The 23308-nt window shown below is 47.3% G+C and overlaps 1 protein-coding gene across 4 annotated transcripts in view; it reads right to left on the bottom strand.

The window, feature by feature from the left end:
- Positions 1 to 843: 843 nt before the first annotated feature.
- St8sia5 (ST8 alpha-N-acetyl-neuraminide alpha-2,8-sialyltransferase 5) overlaps positions 844 to 23308 on the bottom strand; it is a 106584-nt gene continuing 84119 nt past the window's right edge. For all 4 annotated transcript variants that reach the window (XM_087189223.1, XM_087189226.1, XM_087189219.1 and 1 more), the window contains 2 exons: positions 20714 to 20806; positions 844 to 19647 (listed from right to left, as the gene is read on the bottom strand). In XM_087189223.1, coding sequence (XP_087045349.1) covers positions 19179 to 19647; positions 20714 to 20806 — 562 coding nt within the window. In that variant the 3' untranslated portion in view covers positions 844 to 19178. The remainder of the gene's footprint in view (positions 19648 to 20713; positions 20807 to 23308) is intronic.

Below are 23308 nucleotides of genomic sequence, written 5' to 3'. Positions count from 1 at the left end.
TCTCAGCAATAAAAAGGAAGTAGAGGCACATGCTACTACATGGATGAATCTCAAAAGAATTATTCTAAGAGAAAGAGGCCAGGTAGGGAAATAAAAGTAGGCTTGCATTTGTAGAACATTCCTGCAAAGCTAAAACTGAAGGGTGGATGATTAGGGAGCACGAGGAGGCATGGCCTCAGAAGCAGGAAAAGGGCTCCACCCGTCTCTCTCACAGAGCCTGCCTCACGTGCTGTCTTTCCATGACCATGTGACAGTCTCACTGGACCCTGCGCATGCAGCAGGACTGACCATCGGCCAGACCCCCACCCTGGGCCCCTTGTTGTGAGGACCCTCACCTGGCTGGCTGTGGATGCTTTGCAGATCCACCTCTCATTCCAGACAGGACCAAGGTCTAGATGTGAGGAGAGGCAGGCAGAGGCCTCAATGACCCTGCCTCCTCCCATCTAGACTTAGCATGAGGCCCTGAACTGTGCAACATGGCTAGGACTCCTGGCTCTTGGACTCCTGGCAGCTTTGTGTACTGACAAAAGCACAAAGGACAGACAGGATGATTACTGAGTCTCAAACCTCTGACACTAGGGAAAGATCTATTTACCCAGTGAATTTATTTACCTAGGGAAAGGTCTATTTACCCATTTGCATGTGCACACACACAGACACAAATGTCCAAAATCATCTTATCATCTTGATGTCCATTTTCCTCCTCCTCTGGGAATTTTCTCCTGCTGCTGAATGGCTTTGATCCGATCACTCTTCAGCTCAGAAACCTTCACTTATACTCCAGAGCAACCATATTTTATCAGCCAGGATTCTGAGCTGCAAGCAACAGAAACCAACACTGGCTAGTTTTCAAACAAAAGATTTATTTAAAAGTTCAAAAGAGATTTCATTAATTTCCTTTCAGTCTAGGAACAATTCTAAGAGACTACAACCTAGAGATGATGCCTAGAATTGTACTGATCCGATGAGGACCCCATTGCCACCAAAGCTGAACCTGGAAGTGCAGTGTGCAGCTGCTGCCTGCCCCTGCTGGTGCCACCCTCACCAGAATCCACTCTTGTGACTTTTGCCAATCACCTTGGGCCCTGTGCAACTTATTGGTTGAGTGTCTGTCATGTGCCCACTCCTTTCCCAGCAAGGAGGCTGGGAAAGGGAGTATTTTGTAGTTTCAACTCCTACTTTCAGAGCTGAGCTCTTCGCTAACTTTGAAAGGGGATTCAGATGCTGGGTTGCCAAGAAAATAACACATGCCCTCAACACTAAAAGAATTCTAACTCCTTGATAGTAGCAATCCTCTATAATCTGACTTAACCTCCACTTAGAGAAAGCCACTTTATACATAAACTGAAAAAATACCTATTTGCTAAACACGCCTGCTTTCCTTCTGCAAACCTCTTTTATTTTTTTTATTTTTTTATTTTTTATTTTTGGCACTGGGGATTGAACACAGGACCTTTGCAATGAGATACATCTTAGCCCTTTTCTTAAATTTTTATTTTGAGATAGGATAGAAAAATTCCTAAGTTTATGAGACTGAACTTGAACTTTAAATCCTCCTGCCTCAGCCTCCCAGAGTGCTGGGATTACAGGCATGTGTCACTGTACCTGGCTTGCATGCATATTTCTGCCACCCAGCTCTTGCTATGTAACAAACAATCACATAATTCTCTGCAACACAAGTGTTATTTCTCATTCTCTGGGGCTGGGCCGAACCCATCTCTGCTGGGCTTAGTTGGAAGCTCTGCATCAAGTTGTGGGACTGACTGGGCTTTGCAAAGCAGCTTTGCTTGACACAGGTTTGATCTGGCCCAGGCTGAAGCAGCAGCAGATCTCCAAAGGCAAATTCTTCTCATGGCCATAGTGGAAATACAAGGAGGAGCGGGGTGGTGACCCTGACAATCCAAGCATGTTAGAGGCCTTCTCTTGTATCCCATCTATTACCATCCTTCAATCAAACCAACCCATACACATGGCTAAGCCTGAAGCCAAGGGCAAAGCAAGTGTGGTCTGCCTCTATAGAAGGGTCTATAATTCCATGGCAAAGGATATTCACACACCAAGGCATGAGAGATTGGAACAATAATTCAGTCCACCCCAATGGCTGGATCTTCCCCCAGATTGCAGCTCCTTCTGAGCATGTCCTGTGTAGCTCCAGTGGACCAAGAATGTAGCTCTCAAGAAATGGTAAATGGGGCCGGGGATTTAGCTCAGTGGTTCTGCCGCCTGTCTTACAAGTGCAAGGTCCTGAGTTCTATCCTCAGCACCAAAAAAAAAAAGAGAGAGAGAGAGACGGTAAATGCGTGAGTGGACCACAAGCATGGAGAGGGAAGAGGCTGGTAGTGAGCATGTACATTCACTGAGAACACAGTGGATGGCCTGGCACTCTGGCTCCAACCTGCGGTTCCCCATCCACCACATGGCCCTGATTTCTCATTCAAAGAAACTAGCTGGCCCTGCGCTTCAAAATGATCCCTTTCCTGTCTTGGGAGAAGGAAATCGAAGCAGCATTGTGAGACTGATGGGTAGAGTGCCTGTTTTGCTGAAATGTGATTTCTCACAGCCTCCTTGGGCCACCCCTCTGGCTGCTTCTAGCTATCTAGAGTGGCAGAAAGCAGGCCTTTGGCCTCTTCTGCACTCTCCAACCTGTTCAGGTCAGAGCAGCCAGAGGGATTTGATTAAAAATCAACCAGATCATGTTATTCCTCAGCTTATATGTGCCAACAGCTTCCATGTTCTCCTAACCTCTCTCCAGGGTCCACAGGCTTCTCCATCACCCCTCACACTCCAACTACAGTCTCCCATCCACCTCATTTCCCCAGCCCCCCTCCTTCCTCAGTGGCCTCACTATTCTGATCAGAACACAGCCAATCATCCCCCATGGTCAAGAATAAATGCCTTTGGTCACATGTTTTAAGTGAGACTACTCCTGTCTACAGACAGCCATCAAGGTAGATTCCACATCCCTCTTTTCTCACCAGACTGCCCTCTAGTGGCCACCCATTGAATCTCTCCCTCTTCACTACTGGCCATCACCTTTAAACCACTCCTGCCAGAATCACTTTTCCAGAAAATTCACCGGGACACATCATTTATTCCCTTATTTACCTATTTCTAGAAAATAATTTATAATTTCTTGACCTTGTTCACAAGGTTCCCCCCAAATCTGGTGCTATTACTTCAGCCTTGTCTCAATTCCCCCACTCCCACCTCACCCCATTTGACTACATTCATAAAACTCACTTTCTACTGATGTCATATCCAGATCTATCTAACTGATAAATTCCAACGTGCAATGCAAGACCTGGTCACCATGATGCTTGTGAAACCATCTTCAACTCCACAAGGCCCCTCCTGTTCACTCTTACTTGGTTACTGCACATAGCTCATTGTTTGAAATATTTCTGGACCCAGTACATCAAACAAGTAGGATTTGTAGATATGATCAAATGCACCTTTAGTTTCATTTGATCAGGACAATTCTTCTCCTGACTTTAGATGAAATCTGGGACAAACTTGTGACTGTTCTGATAGTTTAGAACTTTTGTAGGCACTACTAGTGGCAAACAGTGTCCACAGTCAGCTGTAGAGCTGTACAGCTCACCACAGAAGCCCACACTGGGTCCTCAGGAGACGTGAGTTTCTCTACTTCTCTTCCCCAGCCAGCTGCAGTGGCAGAGCTGCTGCCTTTGAGGAGGCAGCAGTCACCTTCTAGCCTGCTGGCCTCCCTCTATTGGTAGCTTTAGGATCTGACACAAAGTCCACTCATCACTCCTGCAAGGCTGAGTGACACTGTAACTCTTACATTCTTCATGCCTGCAAAGTCAAAATTACATGAACAACATCAAGGTATGCTGCCAGTGTCAGCAGTAGCCAGGACCACATGGACCATGCCTGCAGAGGCCTCTGAGTGGCCTCTGAGCATGGTAAAGTGAAACCCAGGGAGCCAATTCCCTTGGCAATCCTACAGAAGCAGGGAACACTAAATCTTTCTTCTCAAATGAAAGATTTACAATTTTATATCCTTAGCCTATGATGGGTGGGGTCTTGCTAATTCTAGATATACACTCAGGGCATCTTTCTTATTTTCCCAATACAAAGTTTTTGGCTTCTTTTTAATGGCACCAATCTCTTCAGCCATCACAACTTCTTTATACAGTTCTTTTCTGACCACACTGCAAGTTTTTTTAAATCTTTCTATTCGGCTTTTTGTTCCTGATTCTCACTGTAAATCTGGCTAAAGGAAGCCAGAAATATCCATATCATTGCTTGAAATCTATGCTGTCTTGAAATTTCCTCTACCAGATAAACTAGGCTGCCACCATTAAATTCAGCCTTATACAAAATTTCAGGGCATGGACAAAATGTAGGCAACTTCTTTGCAGAATGTAACACAAAAAGCCTCCAGTCCAATTCCCAAGAATCTTCATTCCCATCTGAGACATCATAAGCACAGACTTTATTTGTCTACATCCCTTTATTTGTCTATATTCTGGTCTTCTGAGTGCACACAAGAATCTGCTATTAAGCTCTGTTTACAAGGTTATAGGCATTGTCCAGCCTGCTTCTCAACACTTTTTCAAATTCTCCCAGCTAACCAGTTCTGAAAGCTTCTGAACTACATAGCAAAGATCAGCCACAGCAGCAACCCCACTCTCAGTATATTTCTCTGTGTGTGTGTGTGTGTGTGTTAGCTTTTCATCACTGTGACAAAATGTCTGAGAAAGCATGCTATTCCTGTTATGTAAAATCTAAAAAGGTGACAAGAAAGTAAAAGAGAGAATATTATTAGACAAGATGAATAAGAGGGAAGGGGAGGAGTATAAGAGTGGGTAATAGGAGGATGGATATGAGTATAATACTTAGACACATTGAAAACTTCCCCCCAAAAAAAGGGGAAATGGAGGGAGGGTGGAGCAAGAAGGGTGATGGGGTGAAAATGACAGTGTATGGTATGTGCGTGTATGAACCTCCAAAATGAAATCCATCAACTGTATAACCAATTCAAAAAGAGTGGAACAAAAAGGAAGAAAAACTTAATGGAGGAAGGTTTGATTTTAGCTCATGGTTTCAGAGGTTTCAGCTAATGGTTGGAAAGGAGCCCCCTCCTTCTTCTCTCCTTTCTTTCTTCCTTCTCTTCTCTCTCTCTCTCTCTCTGTCTCTCTCTGTCTCTCTCTCTCTCTCTCTCTCTCTCTCTCTCTCTCTCTGTCTCTCTCTCTCTCTCTCTCGGATGTGATGAAGAAGCATCTTTCCTCTGCCACATCATTTTGCTATAATGTTCTGCCTCACCACAGGCCTGAAGCAATGAAGCTGGCTGACCATGGACTGAAACTATCAGCCAAAATAAATCTTTCCTCCTTTAAACTGTTATTCTCAAGGATTTCATCACAATTGTTATGGCTTGTATCTAGATGTCCCCTCAAAGCTTCATGCAATCATAGGTGGGTCTTTTTCAGAGGTGGCTGGATCTAGAGTGTGTGATGCTGGGATTAAGGGTATGTGATTACTAAATTAGTACACTAATTGGTTTGGCATAGTTCTGGGTAGGATAAGGGTGCCCCGTTCTGGGTGTGAGTGCCATTTTTCCTAAGGGTAGGTAGCCTGGATAAAATATAAGGGACAGAAAGAGGGATAGTGCTGTTTGCCACTTGCTGCTTGCTGCCTTCTGCCTTCTGCCTGCCATGAACTGTTACCCCTTTTCCATGCTACTCTGCATTGGAACCAGTCAACTATGAACTGAAACCTCGGGCTGGGGTTGTAGATCAGTGGTGCCGTGCCTGTCTGGCAAACACAAGGTCCTGAGTTCAATTCCTGGTACAAAAAAAGAAAGCTATGAACTGAAACCTCTACAATCTGTGAGCTCACTCACTTACCAAGCCTGGACTCAGGGGCAAAATGGCCCTCACCATCACCACATGTTGGGGCTCACAGTAGGGCCCTCTCCATGAAATCCCTTTAAAAACAATGATCCCATAAACTCTGCCATCCCTTTTACACTTTCACTCAGCAAAAAAAGGCCCAGAAACAGATTGACTGGTTTTCTGCCAATGTGTCTGCAAATGCTGTACACGGTCAAGCACTCACTTTGGGAAGCAGTATCCACTGCAGCTTGATGCCTTGGCTGAAACTTCCAACTTATTATCTTGTGTGGATCTCTCTTCCCCAGGAGGCAATTTCACTCTCAGGGAGGGCCAAGAATTTGGACTTCTGTACTTCCACTAAGAAAGAGTCATCATACTTTTCCTCTCCCACTCCACTCAGTGCACTTCTATTGATTTGCCTGCTTATTCCATGTATGTCCTTGGGCACACTCAGCCCTGTCCCTGCCACCTTATCCTCAGGTTGCCCATCACCGGTCCCTGTCACCAATAGGTGCCTTCTAATTGGTCTCCCTTCAGGCACTCTGGTCCCCAGAAATCCCACACTTTACATTAAAGCCAGGGCCAGCTTCTTTGTCATCAGTCTGATTGTATCCTCTTCTTCGTTCCAGAACTAGCTGATTCTCTGAAAATCAAAATAATGCAGTATGCTAATTAACTGTGCTGTCAACTTGAATAAGAAACACCCATCTGATTGGTTTAACACTGTTCTGGGTGTGTCTGGATGAAGTACGGAAGAGGGAAGATACACCCTGGGTGTGGGTGGCACAAATCAATAGGTTTGTAGCTTGGGAAAGAAGGAAGTCTCACTTGTGTTTCTTCAGAGAAGCTCCAATCTTTACCATTGCTGTCGGATGTCCATCTTTAGGCTTTCAGTCCAGACTCTTCAGCTTCCTGATACTCACAAAAGACTCTGCAGTGAGCTCCAAGTCTTTGACTTTTGACTGGATCCTTTGGCTCTCCAGCACACAGATGGCCCTTTTATAGTTCTCCATACCTAATTCTGCAGGGACCCATTGTAAGCCTACCTTGTAAATCCATGTAGCACTGACTGATGCACGTGGTTAACATGGCCTACCTCTTCTCCACAGGGTATTGCTTGTCCTGTGCTATAGCTTTATCCTTGCCCGGTTCCCCTTCCTTTTCCTAGCAAGAGCCACACAGAATTTCCTCAGGGTTCCAAGCCTCTCCTCATGCAGGGCCTGGGATTGCTCCCCCTGCTTCTCTACCTTCCTCTCCTAAGACCTCTCCACGTTTCTCAATCCCAGGTCATGCTGCTGGGTTAACCTCTCACAGCACTTGTAGCTCCCTGTAGTTCAGTTTGTAATTACACATTAGCTGTGAGATTTTTTATTACTTTCATTTCTCTGGTTAGACTCTGCTCTATGAATGCAATGACTCTGTGTGTCTTTGTTCCTAAATCCTTGATGAGCCTGGCCCACAGCAGTGGCTCAGAAAATATGTATTGAATGAATAAGGTGACAACACCATGTTTTTGATAAATGATATCAAATAAACTACAATCATCATCTGACTCCCAGCTCACTTACACATTTATTCATTCAAAAATATTTATGGAAGTCCTTCTTCTGATGGAAGATCAATGGCTCTTTTTCTTACTATAATATACTGAAAGACACTGCCCAGGTTGCAGGGAGTACCCTCAAATAGTTCCATAGGTTCCTTAGGTTCCATAGTTGCTTGCATGAGTGTTTTACATTTACATTTGTAATACAGTAATAAAACATTTAGACATCTCACAGCTGTCACTATAATTTTTCTTACAGAGGAAATGGGTTTTCTTTGAGAAAACATCTTCGGAAGGTGGTAGATGGAGGATGAACTGCAAGTTGGGCTCGGCAGACCTGGCACTCAGAGACTGCTTAAACTGCTGCAGAGAGGAAATAGAAGGAATGTGATCACTGTCGGGAGGGAGGTGGGGAGATGAGGACAGGGAGGCAAAGAAGGATGAGAGGGAAGACAGGGGTCAGAGCAGTGGAACTGGGCCAGGCCCCGAGGAATGCCTATGTCGGGAGGCTGCCCAGACCACGGGAAGCTGCCCTCCCCTATTCCCTTTCACTCTGGAACCTGTGACAACTGACACTAAGGAGAGGGCTGAATCTGATGTCTGAATGGTCAACAGCCAGAAGGAATAAACAGCCCCTAAACAAGTCTGAAGGCAAAGAGGGCACAAAAACACCAGTCCTTGAGAAATTTTATGGAAAAGGCTTGCAACTTTCTAAAGAAGCACATCTGAGGTATGCAAGCCATCTTATCTGTTTGCCCATGAATTTGAAAAAAAAATGATTTGGTTCTATTATATGTGCACTCACACAGACTGACATAAAAATTTGTTATTGGTGGTGGGTTTTTCTTAAGTTCTGGGGATCAAACATGGGGCCTCACTCATCCTAGTCAAGCACTCTGCCGCTGAGGTATAACCCCAGCCCTGTTTCTTCATGAGGTGTTATTACTATTCAAGTGCCTTTGATGTGACTTTGGATCTTGATAGAGAGGTTTTACTTAGAGAGAGCAGGTTTGAAGAGCTGTAGGATCTGTGTCTAAGCATGAGTGTATCTCAAACTTCTCCTGCTCCAGGTAGCTCCAGCCCCTAGGGACCTTCTTCCCTGCTAATGAAGTCCCAAGGTCCTCTCTCCATGTCCTCATGTACTCTTGACTGTCAGTTCAGCACTCCACTTTACTTTGCATTGATCTCACCTTTGAGCCCATCCTGTGAGTCCACTGCCTCCCCTGCTTAGATTGCCACTTCTGCCAGACACCATAGGTCTTCCCCAACACTTCCCAAAGATGTGCCCGGATGGTCTTGAGCTCCTGAGAACTCCTGACAACCTCCCCTCACTGGGCTGTGCTGCCATTAGCCCAGTACAACCCAATCCACACATACACACATACATGGAGAGATACTTACACACACACACACACACACACACACACACACACACAGCCAGACTCTTTGCCTGATGAACCACTTGATTGGTTTTATTGGGTAGAAATTAAGGGTCTTTCAAACACAGTGACAGACACAAAGTACCCTGATAATATTTTTGGGCCCAGAGTGCCAGCCATCACTGCAAAATCACTACTCAAGGACAGTCACACGCAGCTAGAATTATATTGCTGGAGTTTTATGAACCAAATGCTCCCACAATAATATTTGCATAAAACTAGGGTAGTGGTGTGACCTCTTCTCCTCAAGTCTTTCCAACTGACACAACTTGTTTCTCACCAGGGCCAAGGGGAAGGCAAATCAACAAAACAAGATGTTGCTCTACATCCCAGCAAATGCAGTGGACCTCCCTTTCTTTCTCCAGTGAAAAAGGCTCCATGGAGTACCGCATAGCATGACTTGGCTCTTGGAAAGGAAAGCAGGGAGGAATGGGTCAAGCAATGGATAGAAGCCATTCAGAGATGAGTCACTACCACCAAGCCCTTGGGACAAGCTCCTCTGTCTGCCACCCAGGCAGGACCTCTGGGCTGAAGCCTCACCAGGTACAGAGCTGCAGACAATGGGCAAGCAGCTTCCTTAGCTTCTCTGCTGCCCCCAGGATCTGTCCTGGTTTTGTTTGGAGAAGAGATGGCAGGGAATCAATTTCAGATGAACCACTGAGCAACCCAAGGTCCTCTTTAGATGAAATGATCATTTAAAAAATACATTCACATGTACACTTATTTCATAGTTCTGACAATATGACATTGTTATGGCTCTCTGCAGGGAAGTCAGTCCTATCCAGAAAGGGAATCTGCAAGCCATCTAACCCCTGCCACCTCCCTAACTCTTGTGTGCAGAGAGTAGGGCCCTCAGAAAAGACTGGTTGCCTCACAAAGTGACTTCCACCCTAGGAACTTGCTCAGAAGTCAGCCACAATGAGGGCCAAGCATCACCCCAGAAAAATATATAATAGGACTGGCTCCCAGGGTCTAGCAGGAGCTGTCACTCAGGACCCACCAGCTTCCTCACAAGTGGTCACAGCAGTGGGGTGGACTGATGTCACGGGACCCAATGCCCACTCCCTCCACACTTCCATTTTATTTAAGTCTGTGGCCCTGGTGACTGTCAAATACAACTGCCTCCCTTTGCCCCACCAGGAACTTTCAGCCGGCACTGCTGGGTGCCCTAGCCTTGGCCTCCAGGCAGGAATGAATACTCAACAAGCCCCTCCAGAGACAACGCACAGGGTGCGAGTCCAAGGGTAAGGCCTAGACCTGGACCATACTCCGGATCAGCTAGATCACCCCAATGAGAAGAAAGCCAGAACAGGGGCTAGAGTAGGACACTGGCCACCTCTCCCTGCCCTCTAGCCTCTCCCACTTTGGGAAAGCTTGTGCACCCAAGGGGAGACCTCCACCATTAATCACAGGTGACCTGGGCATGGCACCACCATCTTCTTGGACTGGAGTCAAATAGGACTGCTACTGTCTGCCCTATCCTCCTCCCAGGATGCAACAAAGCCCAGTGAAAAATGGATGGTGAAGGTGTTTAGAAAGTGGAAGTGTTCACTTGTGAGCAAACAGTCATATTTTTAAGTTCATACATGAACCCAGGCCTGAGCTGCTGCAGAGGCTGCCCTGGCTCTAGCAAGCTTCCTCCCATGTGCAAATAGCTCAAGTAGAGCAGAGGTACAGAAAGAGGATGTCCTGGCCAAGCCATCAACACAACACAAGGTCCCTTTGAGGTGTGAAGGTAGAAGGGGCCTGTTTCTTATTTCTTGAGAGAGAGGTAGCAGTAATTGCCACTGTCTGAAGGGAAAGGCAAGTAGAAGAGAGGCCATTTACTGATCTCAGATGTCCTGCATCACCAGATAATGAGCTATTTCACCTACAGGAACTCTGAGGTCACTGAAGACTGATCTTTTAAGCACCAAGACTTTGATGACCATGCTATAAGTGTTTGGGGATGGAAATAATTCTACAGTGGATAAGATCCCTGCTTGCCTTCATAAAGACAGTATACTGTTTTGTGTGTGGCTGTGGATGTCAAAGGCTGAATGGAGCAGAAATGCTCTGTTGATCTGGAGGGTGTTACAATCTCCCTAATATCCCTGCTCCTCCATTTGGTGGCCTCCAGTCACATGACAGTTGCTGACATACATGGATTTGGTCTTTGTAATACATTCACTATTAGACTATTAGCTGCTATTTCTTGCTATATCTAGCACCTGTTATCATTCTCTTCATTTGCTTCATTATTAAAAAACCAAGACCAAGTTCACTAGAATTGAATTTAAAATTAAAGTGAAAGGCAAGAGGGATTCATTGTTCAAAAATGGTTTGGCCTTTGATACACAGCGTTACAGTATCTATTTCTGGGGTTCAAAATTCATTTTCCTTCCTCTGAGTCTTCAGCTACCTTGGGGCTGAGGGAACTTGCTGGTAAGTAGATCTGGGAAGTGAAGTGTGCTATCTTCTTGTTTTAGTAAAATGGTAACCATTTTCTCTTTTAATAAGTTTTTCAAGATCTTCGGGTGTTCTTGCGAACTTGGTGGATTAATGCTGCATTCTGAGCTGCCACAGGGTTGAAGCTGCACCTGCCAGGGACATCTTCAGAGCAAAGAATTTGCCTGTGGTTGGAGATGAAAGCAGACACCAGGTACTAACTGTTTCAACTCAAGTTTTTCCAAAGGCAGGTAGAAAAGGAAGAGGATAATGAAGTAGGGCCACACCAGCCTTGGCCACTGTAGTATGTTCCTTCATTGTCACTTTGCAGGTATACTTTGAACACGTTTTCTGGGTATGTTCTACTTTCAGCCAGGTGGGCAGGTAGGTCCTCCCTATGCTACAGTGTGCCATGGGGGACTCGGATCCTACCCCAGGACTAGCCACAAAATGACCTCCAAGCTCGAGTCACTCACCTCTTGGTTCTGATCACAAAATGCACCCTAATTCTAGGCACAGATGGATACAAATTTTGGGCACACTGAGTTTCCTAACCTTGGGAGAACTCTGTTACTTTGCTGTAGAAATATTTCATCATGTTTATTTAAATGTTTAAACTGTTCAGAAGAAGAAAGGCCCAAATTAGATTTGGGGGAAGGGGCCTCCAACCAAGAAAGATAATGTGGCAGAACTGGGACAATGTAGTTGAAAGATCACCCAGGGCAGTGGTCCTCACAGTGTATCACCAGATCACGGGAACTTGCTAGACAGGTTCCACACCAGCCTTCTTAACCCTGAAACTCCAACAGGGCCCCGAACTAATGAGCTCAGGGTTGAGAACACAAATTCTAGAGGAGATAAAACTTGTATATCAAAGCTGAACGGATCATTTAGTTGAAGGAATTGAGTGACTTCATTACCAAGGGGACCATCTTCAGACTGGAAGGAGACAGTCACTGATTTCTGGCTTTTGGGGCAAAAGCTAAGGCTTACTTGGGTCTATTTTTCTCCCTTTTTCTTTGAATGAAAATTTTAAAAGCTCCACCGTAGAAATTATGCAGGAAGAAAATGTTCAAAGACTTCTAACAAATTGGCAAGACTGTCGTCACTGAGGACCCAAGCTGGCCAGGACAGCTGAATCCTCTGGCAAAGCACGAGTAGGTCTGCACTTGGCCTTGGCAAACTGAGGGCCCAGAACAACTGCTCAAAACAAAACAAAAATCAGAATTCTGCTAGAGGAGCCCAGAAAACAGTTGTCATTTGAGAGCAGCTTGTACCTTACTAATTCTTTACATTTAGAAAGTGTGCTACAGTAAGTGAAATAAGCCTGCCAAAAGAAAAAAAAGGACAAATATTGCATGATTCCACTTACACAAGGACCTACAGCAGAGAAAGCCATAGAGACAGAAAGAAGAGTGGTTGCCAGGTTGAGGAGGGAGAGGAAATTTGTCATCATTTAATGGGTTCAATTTTTTAATTTTGAAAAATGAGAAGATTTCTAGAGATTCATTCCACATCAATGTGAATGTCCTTAACACTACTAAACTTCACACTTAAAAATGTTTACACTGGTAAATTTTATGTTTGTGAATTTTACTACAATTAATAATTTTTTAAAAAGACAGAAATCTTTGTTAGTGGTGAAGCAAAACAGAATTAGTAAGTGTTATAGATTGCTGGAGATTTGATTTTTGTTGCTAGGTTTACAGTAGGTTCTATTTTATATTTGTAGAAAACACAGCAGTTGGATTGTGGGCCAAAATTCTTATTTTCATTCTTTTCCCACTCAAGACTCCAGTCTGGATTTCAAGCCAGATGCAGCTGCTCACCCACAAACAGGTGTGCATGCAAGGCCCAGGCAGGGATGTCACACATGCTGACTGCTGGGCATCACCACTTCGATCTGGATTCTGAGTCCACTGGTTTAACAAACACCTAGAGGACTGTAATGCAGAGGACCTAAGGTCTACCTTTGAGGAATACACTGCCTCAATTAGGATGTCTTGTAGACTACTCAGCCTCATTTGAGTAGACCTCCCAAAGACCAGGAGGTCCACCCTGCTGACCCTACACCCTTAGCCTGCCTTCACCTGACCCATGAGCCACAACTGGCCTCCTCCTAGAGGAGCATTCTGGCTGCAGAGACAGGGGAGGGTGTGTTGAACTCAAAGTAAGACCACTGCCCGCTTCCCCCAAGGGAACAACTCCACGCTCCTACCCTTCCACTGGGTATTTACAGCAGACATTCTGCAAAGCCCAGTTCATCTGTTTCCCACCCCTCCAAAAAAGCATTTTCCTCTAGTTTTTTGAGACACTATCGATAAATACTTTGTATACAGCAACCCACCTTGAACCTCAGCTGCAGTAATATAAGATTCTGACATATCTGTAAAGTTTAGAAGATGGGAAGTAAGGGAAAGGAAGAAAAGCAGAGGATGTCTGTCCCTTCTTTCGTTTGAGTTAGAGAAACAGGACTGCTTAGCAAGCAAGAACCAGATGAATAAGATTATGGAGGGGGGGTGGACTAAAATAAAGGAGAGCAGGACTGGGCAAGGCCCCACTATACAGACAGTTCAGCCCCTGGGCCCCAAGCTTGCCAAGGACCAACAAGGGGAGGCTCTGCCTTCTTAGAATGTACTAGGCAAAAAGAAAAGAAAGGAAAAGAAACGAAACTCAGCTAACCTCAGCTGGCAATTTTCCCACAGTTTTTCTTGGTTTATTAGTGGAGTCTCCCAAACCACTGGAGCCCACTAGGAACCAGAGACCTCATTACTGGAGTAAATGTGTGGCCCTGTGCCAATTCGGGGGACACAAAGATGAGCCAGATATCAGGTTTTCCCTGTGGGAAAAGCAGATCCTCTACCAAGGACACAGGGTGTCCTTGACACTTATGACATTTATGCTGTGTCCTCAGAGGGTATCAGTAATGGTCACAGCAGAAGCACAGAGAAAAGAGTGTCCAGCCTGGTACAGGGAGGGGAGATGGCAAAGGTCATAACCTGACATCATCTGTGAAAGTGGTCAGACAAGAGGAGATGCGGAGGAGGAAGGGTGTGTGGCCATTCCTGGCATCCTGGAAGGACAGTGCCTGGAGGGGTGTGGGAGGAGGTGGGCAGGAGGGTCTCAGAGAAAAGGGAGCCAACTTGGGATGTAGCTTGTAGGACTTGATAAAGAACCTGGGTGTCATAGTACAGGGAGGCATTGGCCCCAGGAAACATATTTCAGATGGGAACTCTGAAAGCAAAAAGGTCAGTCAGAAGGTCCTGCATTAGTGCAATGACATAAGGGATGCAGGAGGGAATGAACCCAAGAGATATTTATGATTGGACTTGACAAAAGCTGTTGAGCAAATAAACATAGAGGGTGAAAAGGACGAGGTTGACCAGAGCAGAGGGAATATATGCTGCGTGTCCAGCTAGAGTTGGCACTGTGCTGGACAGTGTGCAACACTATTTCCTTCCTTTCTTTCTTTTTCTTTCTTTCTTTCTCTCTCTCTCTATTTTTGGTATTGGGGGCTGAACCCAGTACCTTTGCACTGAGCTACATCTCCAGCCCTTTTTTATATTTTGGAGATAGGGTCTCAGAAATTGCACCACTTGGGCTCGAACTTGCACTCCTCCTGTCTCAGCCTCCCAGAGTGCTGGGCTGAGAGGTCTAAGCCACCATGCCCAGCCATGCAACACTATTTCATTCAACCTTCACAATAGCTGATGCAGTTGGAGCCCTGTCCTCATTTTTGAGATAATGAATCAGAGCCTCCAGGGGCTTTGGGAGCATCCCAAGGTCACAAAGCTGCTAAGCAATGGGAGGAGGTGCCAGAGTCCAGGTTTTTCTTTTAACTGCAGCAGTTGAGGGCAGGTTGAGGTTTGAACTGCGGAGCAGATGTGCCTGGGGCGCCAGTGGTCACACCCCAGATGCTCCTGGGGCCTGGCCTGCAGGGGCAGGGGGCTAAGATGAAAGGGCAGGAGATGCTGGGAGCAGTGAGTAAATGGAGTTTCTGCAGGAGACTCCCAGAGAGAGAAGAGAACCCTGAGGAAGCTTCACAGTAGAGTCACAAGGAAGCCTGAGGAGAAGCGTTCAGAGAGGCCAGGTAAGAACAGATTGGTGTACACAGGAGAGAGAACTTCAAAAAGACCAGAAAGACCACCGCTGTCTAATGCTGCACAGCCGCCAAGGATGAGACCTGAGAATTCACCCCTGCCTTGGCAGTGACAACCTTTACTCTGCCAATTTTAGGGTTCAGAACTGACTCTGCCTCCCCTTCCTCTCCTCTCCCGGGTAACTGTCCCGTCAGAAACTTCACGACACTCTGCACCGAGAGCTCCAGTGTGTTTGTTGGCCGCTCCATTTACCATCCACACACACACCAGACTATGCACCTGGGGGACTGGGAATCTGCTTCTGATCACCACTTGTTCCCTGGCCCCTAGCAAAATGCTTGGGACAGAATGAGCACTCGGTAGATACTGGGCGAATGACTGGTGGAAGGTGGCACTCTGGTCTCCCTTTGTTGTGGAAATCACTGCCTCCTCCTCCTCAGCAAAGTCCAAGGCCAGGATCCTCTCTGTTATCTGCAGCATCAGGCGATTAGTGACAGAGTTGCTGCCACAGCGTTGCTGAACTGGTCCCAGAGGTCTGTCTGACCTTGAGTCACCTTCTTTCCTGCTTGGTTAAGCATTGAGTCATCCGTAGTGTTTTGCTGCCTTTCAAGCCTGGAGCAGTGGGTTTAGCAGAAAGGAAGACATGATAGCTGTTTTGTTCATGGGAAATTGATTTCCTCTAAGAATGTAACTGGCAGTCTGCACCTCACAGAGGGACAGTGGCAGGGCTGCAGAGAAGCACGGAAGAGGGCTTCCAGAATCAATGCCCAGATTTCTCCTATAAACACTGGCTGGAGGAGAAAGGATGTGGCCTGAAAGTCAGGCAACTGCATGAGTCCCAGTTGAGCCTCTAGCTGGCCATGTGGCCCTGGGCAAGTCACTCATTTTGCCATAATACATACCCTTTCTGGGCATCTCTTCCCACCCAAAGCATGTGAAGTTGGCCTCAGTTCCCCTCCAGGACTCTTGTAAGTGGCCAGTACTGTTGCAGGGGGCAGGGCTGGGAGAGGGACCAAGAGCAGATACTGCCTTCTACACCCAGGACAGCTCCCCAGAGCATCTGTTCCTAGGGCAGGACCTAGTACTACCCTGTGGAGGCATCTCTATTGGGATCTCTCTTGTTCTAGCCCTGGCAATACCAGCTGGGGAGCTAAGACTGATGTTTGAAGGTCAGGTTTTGGGGTCCTACAGACATGAGTGCAGTGCTTTCCCTTGGGTGCCTGATCATGGACAAGTCCCTGAGTTGCCCTGAGCTTCACCTCCTCGCCTGTACCATGGAGCCTCCTTATCTGAGGGCCTTGTGATAATGGACAATGATACAGGGAAAGGCCTCAGTGCAGGGCTGAGCACAGAATGAGAGTGTGGTCAATCTTAGCTATTTCGATAATAAATAGTAGTTATGGCTTTCATCCATACATCATGACTGCTTTTAAAAATAAAGATTGTAGAGACTCTAGAGATCTTTTCTAAGCCTCTCATTGTAGAGATGAGGAAATGGAGACCCTGAGAGAGAGACGGAACTTGGTCTAAACCCACAGGCATAATTATGGCCATAAGTGAGGTGTCCAACTCTCACCTGGGATGGATCTCAGTGCTCCTGCAAGGGCCATGGCTGGAACAGATTCCATCCCAATACCTTCAGCTATGGAGATCCTAATGTCTGACTCACAAAGGCTCCTGCCCCAACACTGTCCACCCAAACCACACCTGGTCCCCAGAGGGCCTCCTGTAGAGGGTCTGTCACACTCAGTAGAGTCCAGGGTGTGACTTGACAAGGTCCCTTCCCTGACCCAGCATGTTTGCTTAAATGGGACAATTGGTCTTTAAGAGCCTTCCAGTTCTGACATTTCACAGTTTCAGGAACTGGGTTCAACTAACTGAACAGTGGCTAGAAATCTCAGTTAACTGAAATCTTCCCCAGAAGTTCCTTCCTTGGGAGAACTATGCAGAGCCCAAGAAAGCAGTCGTCATCCACTGTCCTGTATAGTTGATCCCATTTCCCAGCTGTTTGGGCCTCTGTCTCTGTGGCTGCTCCTGTTTTATTGACCAGCAGACTGGGGCTCAGGGCAGCATGGGGCTCCCACTCCAGACCTGACCTCAAAACACTGGTGAAAATCAGCATCCAGTACAGCCCAGAGCTCAGCACCACCCACTTGCAAGAGAGCCCAGAGAAGAAGGCCTGGCAGAGAAAGGAGTCTGAGCAGGAGCTTGGAGGGCCACCCAGTGCTCTCCTCTCTCTTTCCCAGCTGGGCCTGTGGCTTTGCCTGTTAAACTAGGTGATCAGGTGGAAGAAGCCTGGCTCCCTGCAGTATTCTCTGAGCAGCTCTGAGCAGGGGCTGTTGGCATGGCACACAAACCTGCAGAGTGTGTATGATCTGTCTCCACCCCTAGAAAACAGAGCTAATGTCCTTGTCACTATATCTTCCCTAGCCCAACCATGGACCAGAGCAGAACAGTCTTCCCAGAAATGTTCAAGGGAAGCAGGAAAGAAAGAAGGAAGGGAAGAAGGGAGACCAGAAGAAAGGAAAAAAGGAAGAGAGGGAAGGGGGAAGGAGAGAGAGCTGGAGTCTTCTAAACACTAACACTCTACAGTTCCACAAAGCTAAATTCAAAGACAGTTCACCAACAGTGTCTATGAGGCACAGTCACACTCAGGATGGAAACACAGCAGGGGAAACAAAGGAAAGAATTTTGTATGTGACAGACATGTGGTCACTCAGCATAGGCACAGTTGACTTCCCAAAGCCTGGCCCTGGAAGTCCCTGAATGCGAAGGCGCTAGGCATGCACTGTGGGGTCCCGCCTTCCCAGGAGAAGCCTCAAGGATGCTGGTATCAGAGGCCCCACTGGCTTCTGTCCTCCGAGCCCATATATGACAGGCAGCACTTTCCGACAGATGGTACCCATTCAGAAGGATGATACAGCAGAGTCTGCAGTACTCAGGAACATAAAGAGGAACAGCACTTCATAAATAACTTCTGGTTAAAAATGAAGCTGAAAATAGAGACAGAAGAGGAAGCAAACTGCTAAGCACTTATTAAGTCAATAATACTGGCTTGGAACCCGAAGTGCAAATGGCTGGGCTGGTTTCTTTCCTTCTCTTCATAAGCTCAAAGGCAAGATGAAACCCAGAGGCACCAAGACTGTGTCTGTGTTTCCCAGGAAAGGTTTGTAAAGATGTGGCTCTCAGATGCTGGCGTCTCAGGGAAGATGCTAACACTGGCCTTGGTTAGATGTCACTGAGGAGCCTGACGAGCTCAGCGGGGTGGTGTGACTGGGTGGCCCAGCTCTGGGCGCTCTGAGCCACTGAGTCTTCACTGGAAGGTCAGGCCACTGGGTTGATCTCTGTGTTCTGAGATTTTGGATAGAAACTGATGGCTCAGTCCTCAGTATAACACTCAGGAAGCAGAGGTCTGAATAAAATCTTAACTGTGCTCAAGTGTCCTGTCTCCTCCCTCTAGACCATCCTCCCTGGGCCTGCCTTTGGCTGCTACAAGGCCACGACAGTTTGTGCTCTCTGAAAGCTGAAATCTCGAGTGGAAATGTGCTTTTTTCACTTGCAATCCCCAGGTTCCCTGGTTCAGGGTCATGGCCCAGCAGCATGCTCCCCGTGGACAGGTGGAGGCACAAAGGGAAGCCCAAAAGGGTTAGGACTGAACGTGAGTCTGGGCTGGCCCCATCCCTGCCACCTTGCCCCAGGGCCCAGGCACGGAGCTGAACTACTGAGGGAGCAACAGCCAGGCCCCACTTAGCGGTTCCCAGTTCCAGAGGCAGGGAGAGGAGGAGGAGAGGAGGTTCGTCCCCCAGCCTCAGCAGCAGCTGCAGGGACCCGTGTGTACTCGGAGGATGCCGCGGCTGTGCAGGTGCAGGAAGTTGAAGATCTCTGAGGGCATGGCGTGGAAGCCGGGGCGGGGCTTGACGTTGTCATAGTAGTGGTGGGTGATGTAGAGGCCCGAGGGGTTCATGGGGAAGGCCCAGAAGCCAAACAGGTGCACCTCCTCGCAGAGCTCCAGCGCTGCGGTGACCAGGATGAGGCCGGTACTGATGCGCTTGGCGCGCACCCCCAGGCTGAGCCAGTAGCGCGACACGTTGACCAGGTACTGCGGGTGGAAGTAGTAGACGGCCTGCGGCGAATCGAAGTCGTCCAGCACGTACTTGACGCGGAAGGACACGTCGGTGTTGCGTGTGTTGTAGAAGGCGGGCAGCAGCACGGACGCATTCTCATACACCTGCAGCACACGGTAGAAGGGCCGCCGCCACTTCTCCAGCTTGTGGAACCTGCGCAGAGAAGAGAGTGGAAGAGAGTCGCCCTGCACCCGTGGGGAAGGGGACTCAGGGTCACGTCTGCCAGTTCACTCCTCGCGCACCTCAGCAGACGAAGAGTGGTCTTGGTCTTGAAGAGTGGTCTTCGTCTTTCTCGGGGACACTTCCAGTTTTACAAGGACGGGAGGGGTGGGGAAGGGGGAGTGGTTGGGAAGCCAGGATTTCCTAGGGCACTGCCATCTCTCCCTAGCACTGTCTTCCCCAAGGTCCTCTGTGATGCGCCCAAATGTAACTGCTTGTCCTGGCTCAGACCTCCCTCTCGGCTCCTGCTCCGGCTCTCAGCCTCTGGATCTGGCACCACACCTTTCCCAGCACAGAGAACTGCCCTGTCTTGCTCATCCCTCTTCCGAAGCTCCTCCATAGGTGACATTGCGGGCTCTCCAGGGATCTGATGCAATTTAACAAGTTCCTGCCCACTCCTTCCCTCCCCTTCTCTCCCTTTGCCCCTCCTCACCTCTCCTCCCTTCCCTCCCTTTCCCTCTCCTCTGGATCTTCCTCTCCACTGCCCCTCCCTACCTTGACCTCACCTGGATGGCCTAAACCCAGTGTCAGGTTTCAACGCCCCTCCCTGAGACCTCCCGTGCAGACCCTCCTGGGGAGCTAGATCTTTGCATGGAACTTCTGTGTCACCTGGATGCACCAGGGAGGACACTTCCTGCCCTGGTCACACCCTGGAGGCTCCTGACCCATCCCCAGGTGACAGCAGTCTAAACCAGCACTGTCCAAAAGAAACAGAATGTAAGCCCCAGGTGTAATGCTGAGTGTTCTAGCAAGCACGTTCTGGAAATGGAGGAAATTTTATATTTTATTTAATCCAATATATTAAAAATACTATAATTTCAACATTAATATAAAAATATTTAAAAAACCACTGTTACATCCCTTTGTTTGTATTAAGTCTTGGAAACCAATAGTGTGTTTCTGCCGACAGCCAGCAAATCTCAGCCTGGACAAGCCCCATTCCCTACATGTGACTGTGGGCTACACAGGACCATACAGCTCCAGAAAGAGGGCCACTGACCTCTCTGTGATGATGCTGGGGTTCACAGTGACCACGTCTGTCTTCACCCCCACATCCACGGTGTATTTTTCAGAGATGGGGGGCAGGTTGCACCTGCAGAGGAGACAGGTAGCCCAACACAGGTGGAATCATTCTGCAGGTGGCCAGGGAGGGGCAAGGGGAAGGCAGGGGTGGCAATCACACGAGCAGAGGGATGAAGAGGCTGACCTCTGGGTGGGACCTCTGTGGCCAGGTAACAAGACATTGTTTCTTCTGCTAAGTCAGGCATGGGGACAGCAAACAGACTTGGGCCCTGGTTTTGCTAGAGTTCCAGGCATGGGGCAAAGAAACAACCATCTGAAACATGTTACAAGCTGCTACAGTCCTGAGCCTCTGGAGGACAGGGTCAGGGCCCTAAGTGGACAGGGGAGCAGCCCCTTAGCTGGTGGCTGAAGAAGACTTCTCTGAGGAAGCAACCCTTAAACTGAGGTCAGAAGGAAGCACACTAGCAAGAGATGGACCAACTGAGTGAGAGATGTGTGCAAAGATGGATCTTAGAACTGCAGAACCCAGTGACAAGCAAGTTGCAGGGAGTTCACAAGGAATGTAGTTGGTAGAAAGCCCCTGTGGTAGGGAAAGTCATGGCCCCCAACAATGTCCTAGTTCCTAAAACCTGTGAACATGGACCTTACAGAACAAGGCAGAAGGGAGACTGCAGCTTCAATTATGGGAAAGATCTTGAGAAGATTATCCGGGACTATCCAGATGGGTCCAGTGTAATCACAAAGGTCTTTGTAAGAGAAACTGATGTGACTGACAGTGAAGGAGAGAGAAGAAAACATGTGACAACAGAATCAGAACCAGACTGGAAGAGACTGCATTACTGGCACTGAAGGGGCCCCAGCCAAGGAATGCAGGCAGCATCTAGGTGTGGACAAGGAAACTGATTCTTCCTAGATCCCCCAGGAGGATTGAAGCCCTGCCACCACCTTGACTGTAGCCTGAGACTTCCAACCTCTAGGGCTGTGAGGTGATAAAACTTGTGTTGTTTCAAGCCACTGATTTTGCAATTTATTATAGCAGCAGTAGGAAGCAAACTCCAAATAAGTAAAATTTAGCAATAAAGTATTCAGGGATACATCAACATGTAATAACAGTTTTTTAACAATGAGGGAATATTAGTACAAAATTTAGAGTAATTATTACCTTTGAGGGAAACCGGTAAAATGAAGGAGCACATCAATTGATACAATGGCTCTATGCAAACATTCCACTTCTTAAATGAAGTGATTGGTTTACAGATACTTATTTTATTGATTTGATATATATATGATACAAATATTCTCTTCATCAAATGCTACATAATGAGAACAGTGAAAAAGAGTGGATGTTAAGTGGGAGAATTTGCAGACCGTGAACATTTCAGTCAGAGATCCAATGCAAAAGCCCTATGGTGGAAGAGAAAAGGAGGCCTCCAGGAGTGACTGGCACATAGAACAAGGGGAGTGGTGGAAGCTGAAGGCAGGGAAGAAACAAGGGGCTAGACTCTTTCCAGGAGAAGCCACAGGCCTAAGGAATAGTTATAAGAAGAGCCCTTTATAACAGGACAAGGACTATCACCTGTCTTATAATCCAATCACACCTCTTCTATCAGACCATGATGGAAGAAAGGCTCCTTTGTATTCTCCTTAAAGACATGCATGTGTACATGTGTGTAGTTGACTACCATTTAATGAGCACCTATGACATGAAAGGAACTTTCATAGAATCATACAAGACATCAGTAACCCCAAGGATTATTGCAGATGAGTAACTGGGCATTTAGAGAGATGAAGGCACCTGCTGCTATGACATGGGTGAGGCAGAGTTTGGCACCCAAGCCTAGGACTCTTTTCCAATACCATACCATCTGGCAGGGGTATCACCTGGAGCATGGCAGAGACTCCTGCCTCTTGAGTGCACACAGCAGCACTCAGTAAGGCTTTGCCATTGCAGCACTGCCAGGGCAAAGGTAATGATGGCAATGAAAGGACCCATGGTGTCTCCAAAACTACTCCAAACATTTACATGCCACAACAGGTCCCAGCCATCGAGACAGAGAGCACCTTGGGGGAAAGTTTTCTGTTCCATTCTTGAGCTCCAGGCCTGTTATGGAAGAACAGGAGGAAGGCACGGCCAGGACCACATCTCTGTCTATGATTGTGCCTATCCATGTGATCCTCATATACAATGGCCCCCCCAAATTGTTTTTCAATGGGAATAATATTAAAAGGCAGTATTTTTTTCTACCATAGTCCATGTTCTGCATTGTTTGAAAATCTTACTCTAAATGAGTATTAATTCATGTAATCTACACACATACACACCCAGAGCTTATCAGCCATCTCAGAAAACAGAGGGAGAGTGGTTAGGTCATTCACAAGTGCAAGGTGCCACAGTCCCTAATTCAAATCCAGACTGCCGGCCTCAGAGCCTGTGGATATAATCACTCTGTCACATGCCTGGACTGAAGTTCAGGAGGACCCCAGAGACCTAGGCAACTCCCTGAAAGACCATCTTTCAAGAGGAGGCCTCCCTTGCCTCCCTTGCAGAGCTGGGTCAGACTCAGCCCTGGAG

This window comes from Heterocephalus glaber, unplaced genomic scaffold (genome assembly GCF_053883595.1).
Source record: "Heterocephalus glaber isolate CG9 unplaced genomic scaffold, H.glaber_assembly_v1.0 deba00000331, whole genome shotgun sequence".
In the NCBI taxonomy this organism is placed as follows: Eukaryota; Metazoa; Chordata; class Mammalia; order Rodentia; family Bathyergidae; genus Heterocephalus; species Heterocephalus glaber.
Note: the sequence above shows the minus strand (reverse complement) of the source record. Positions and strands in the feature narration are given on the sequence as shown.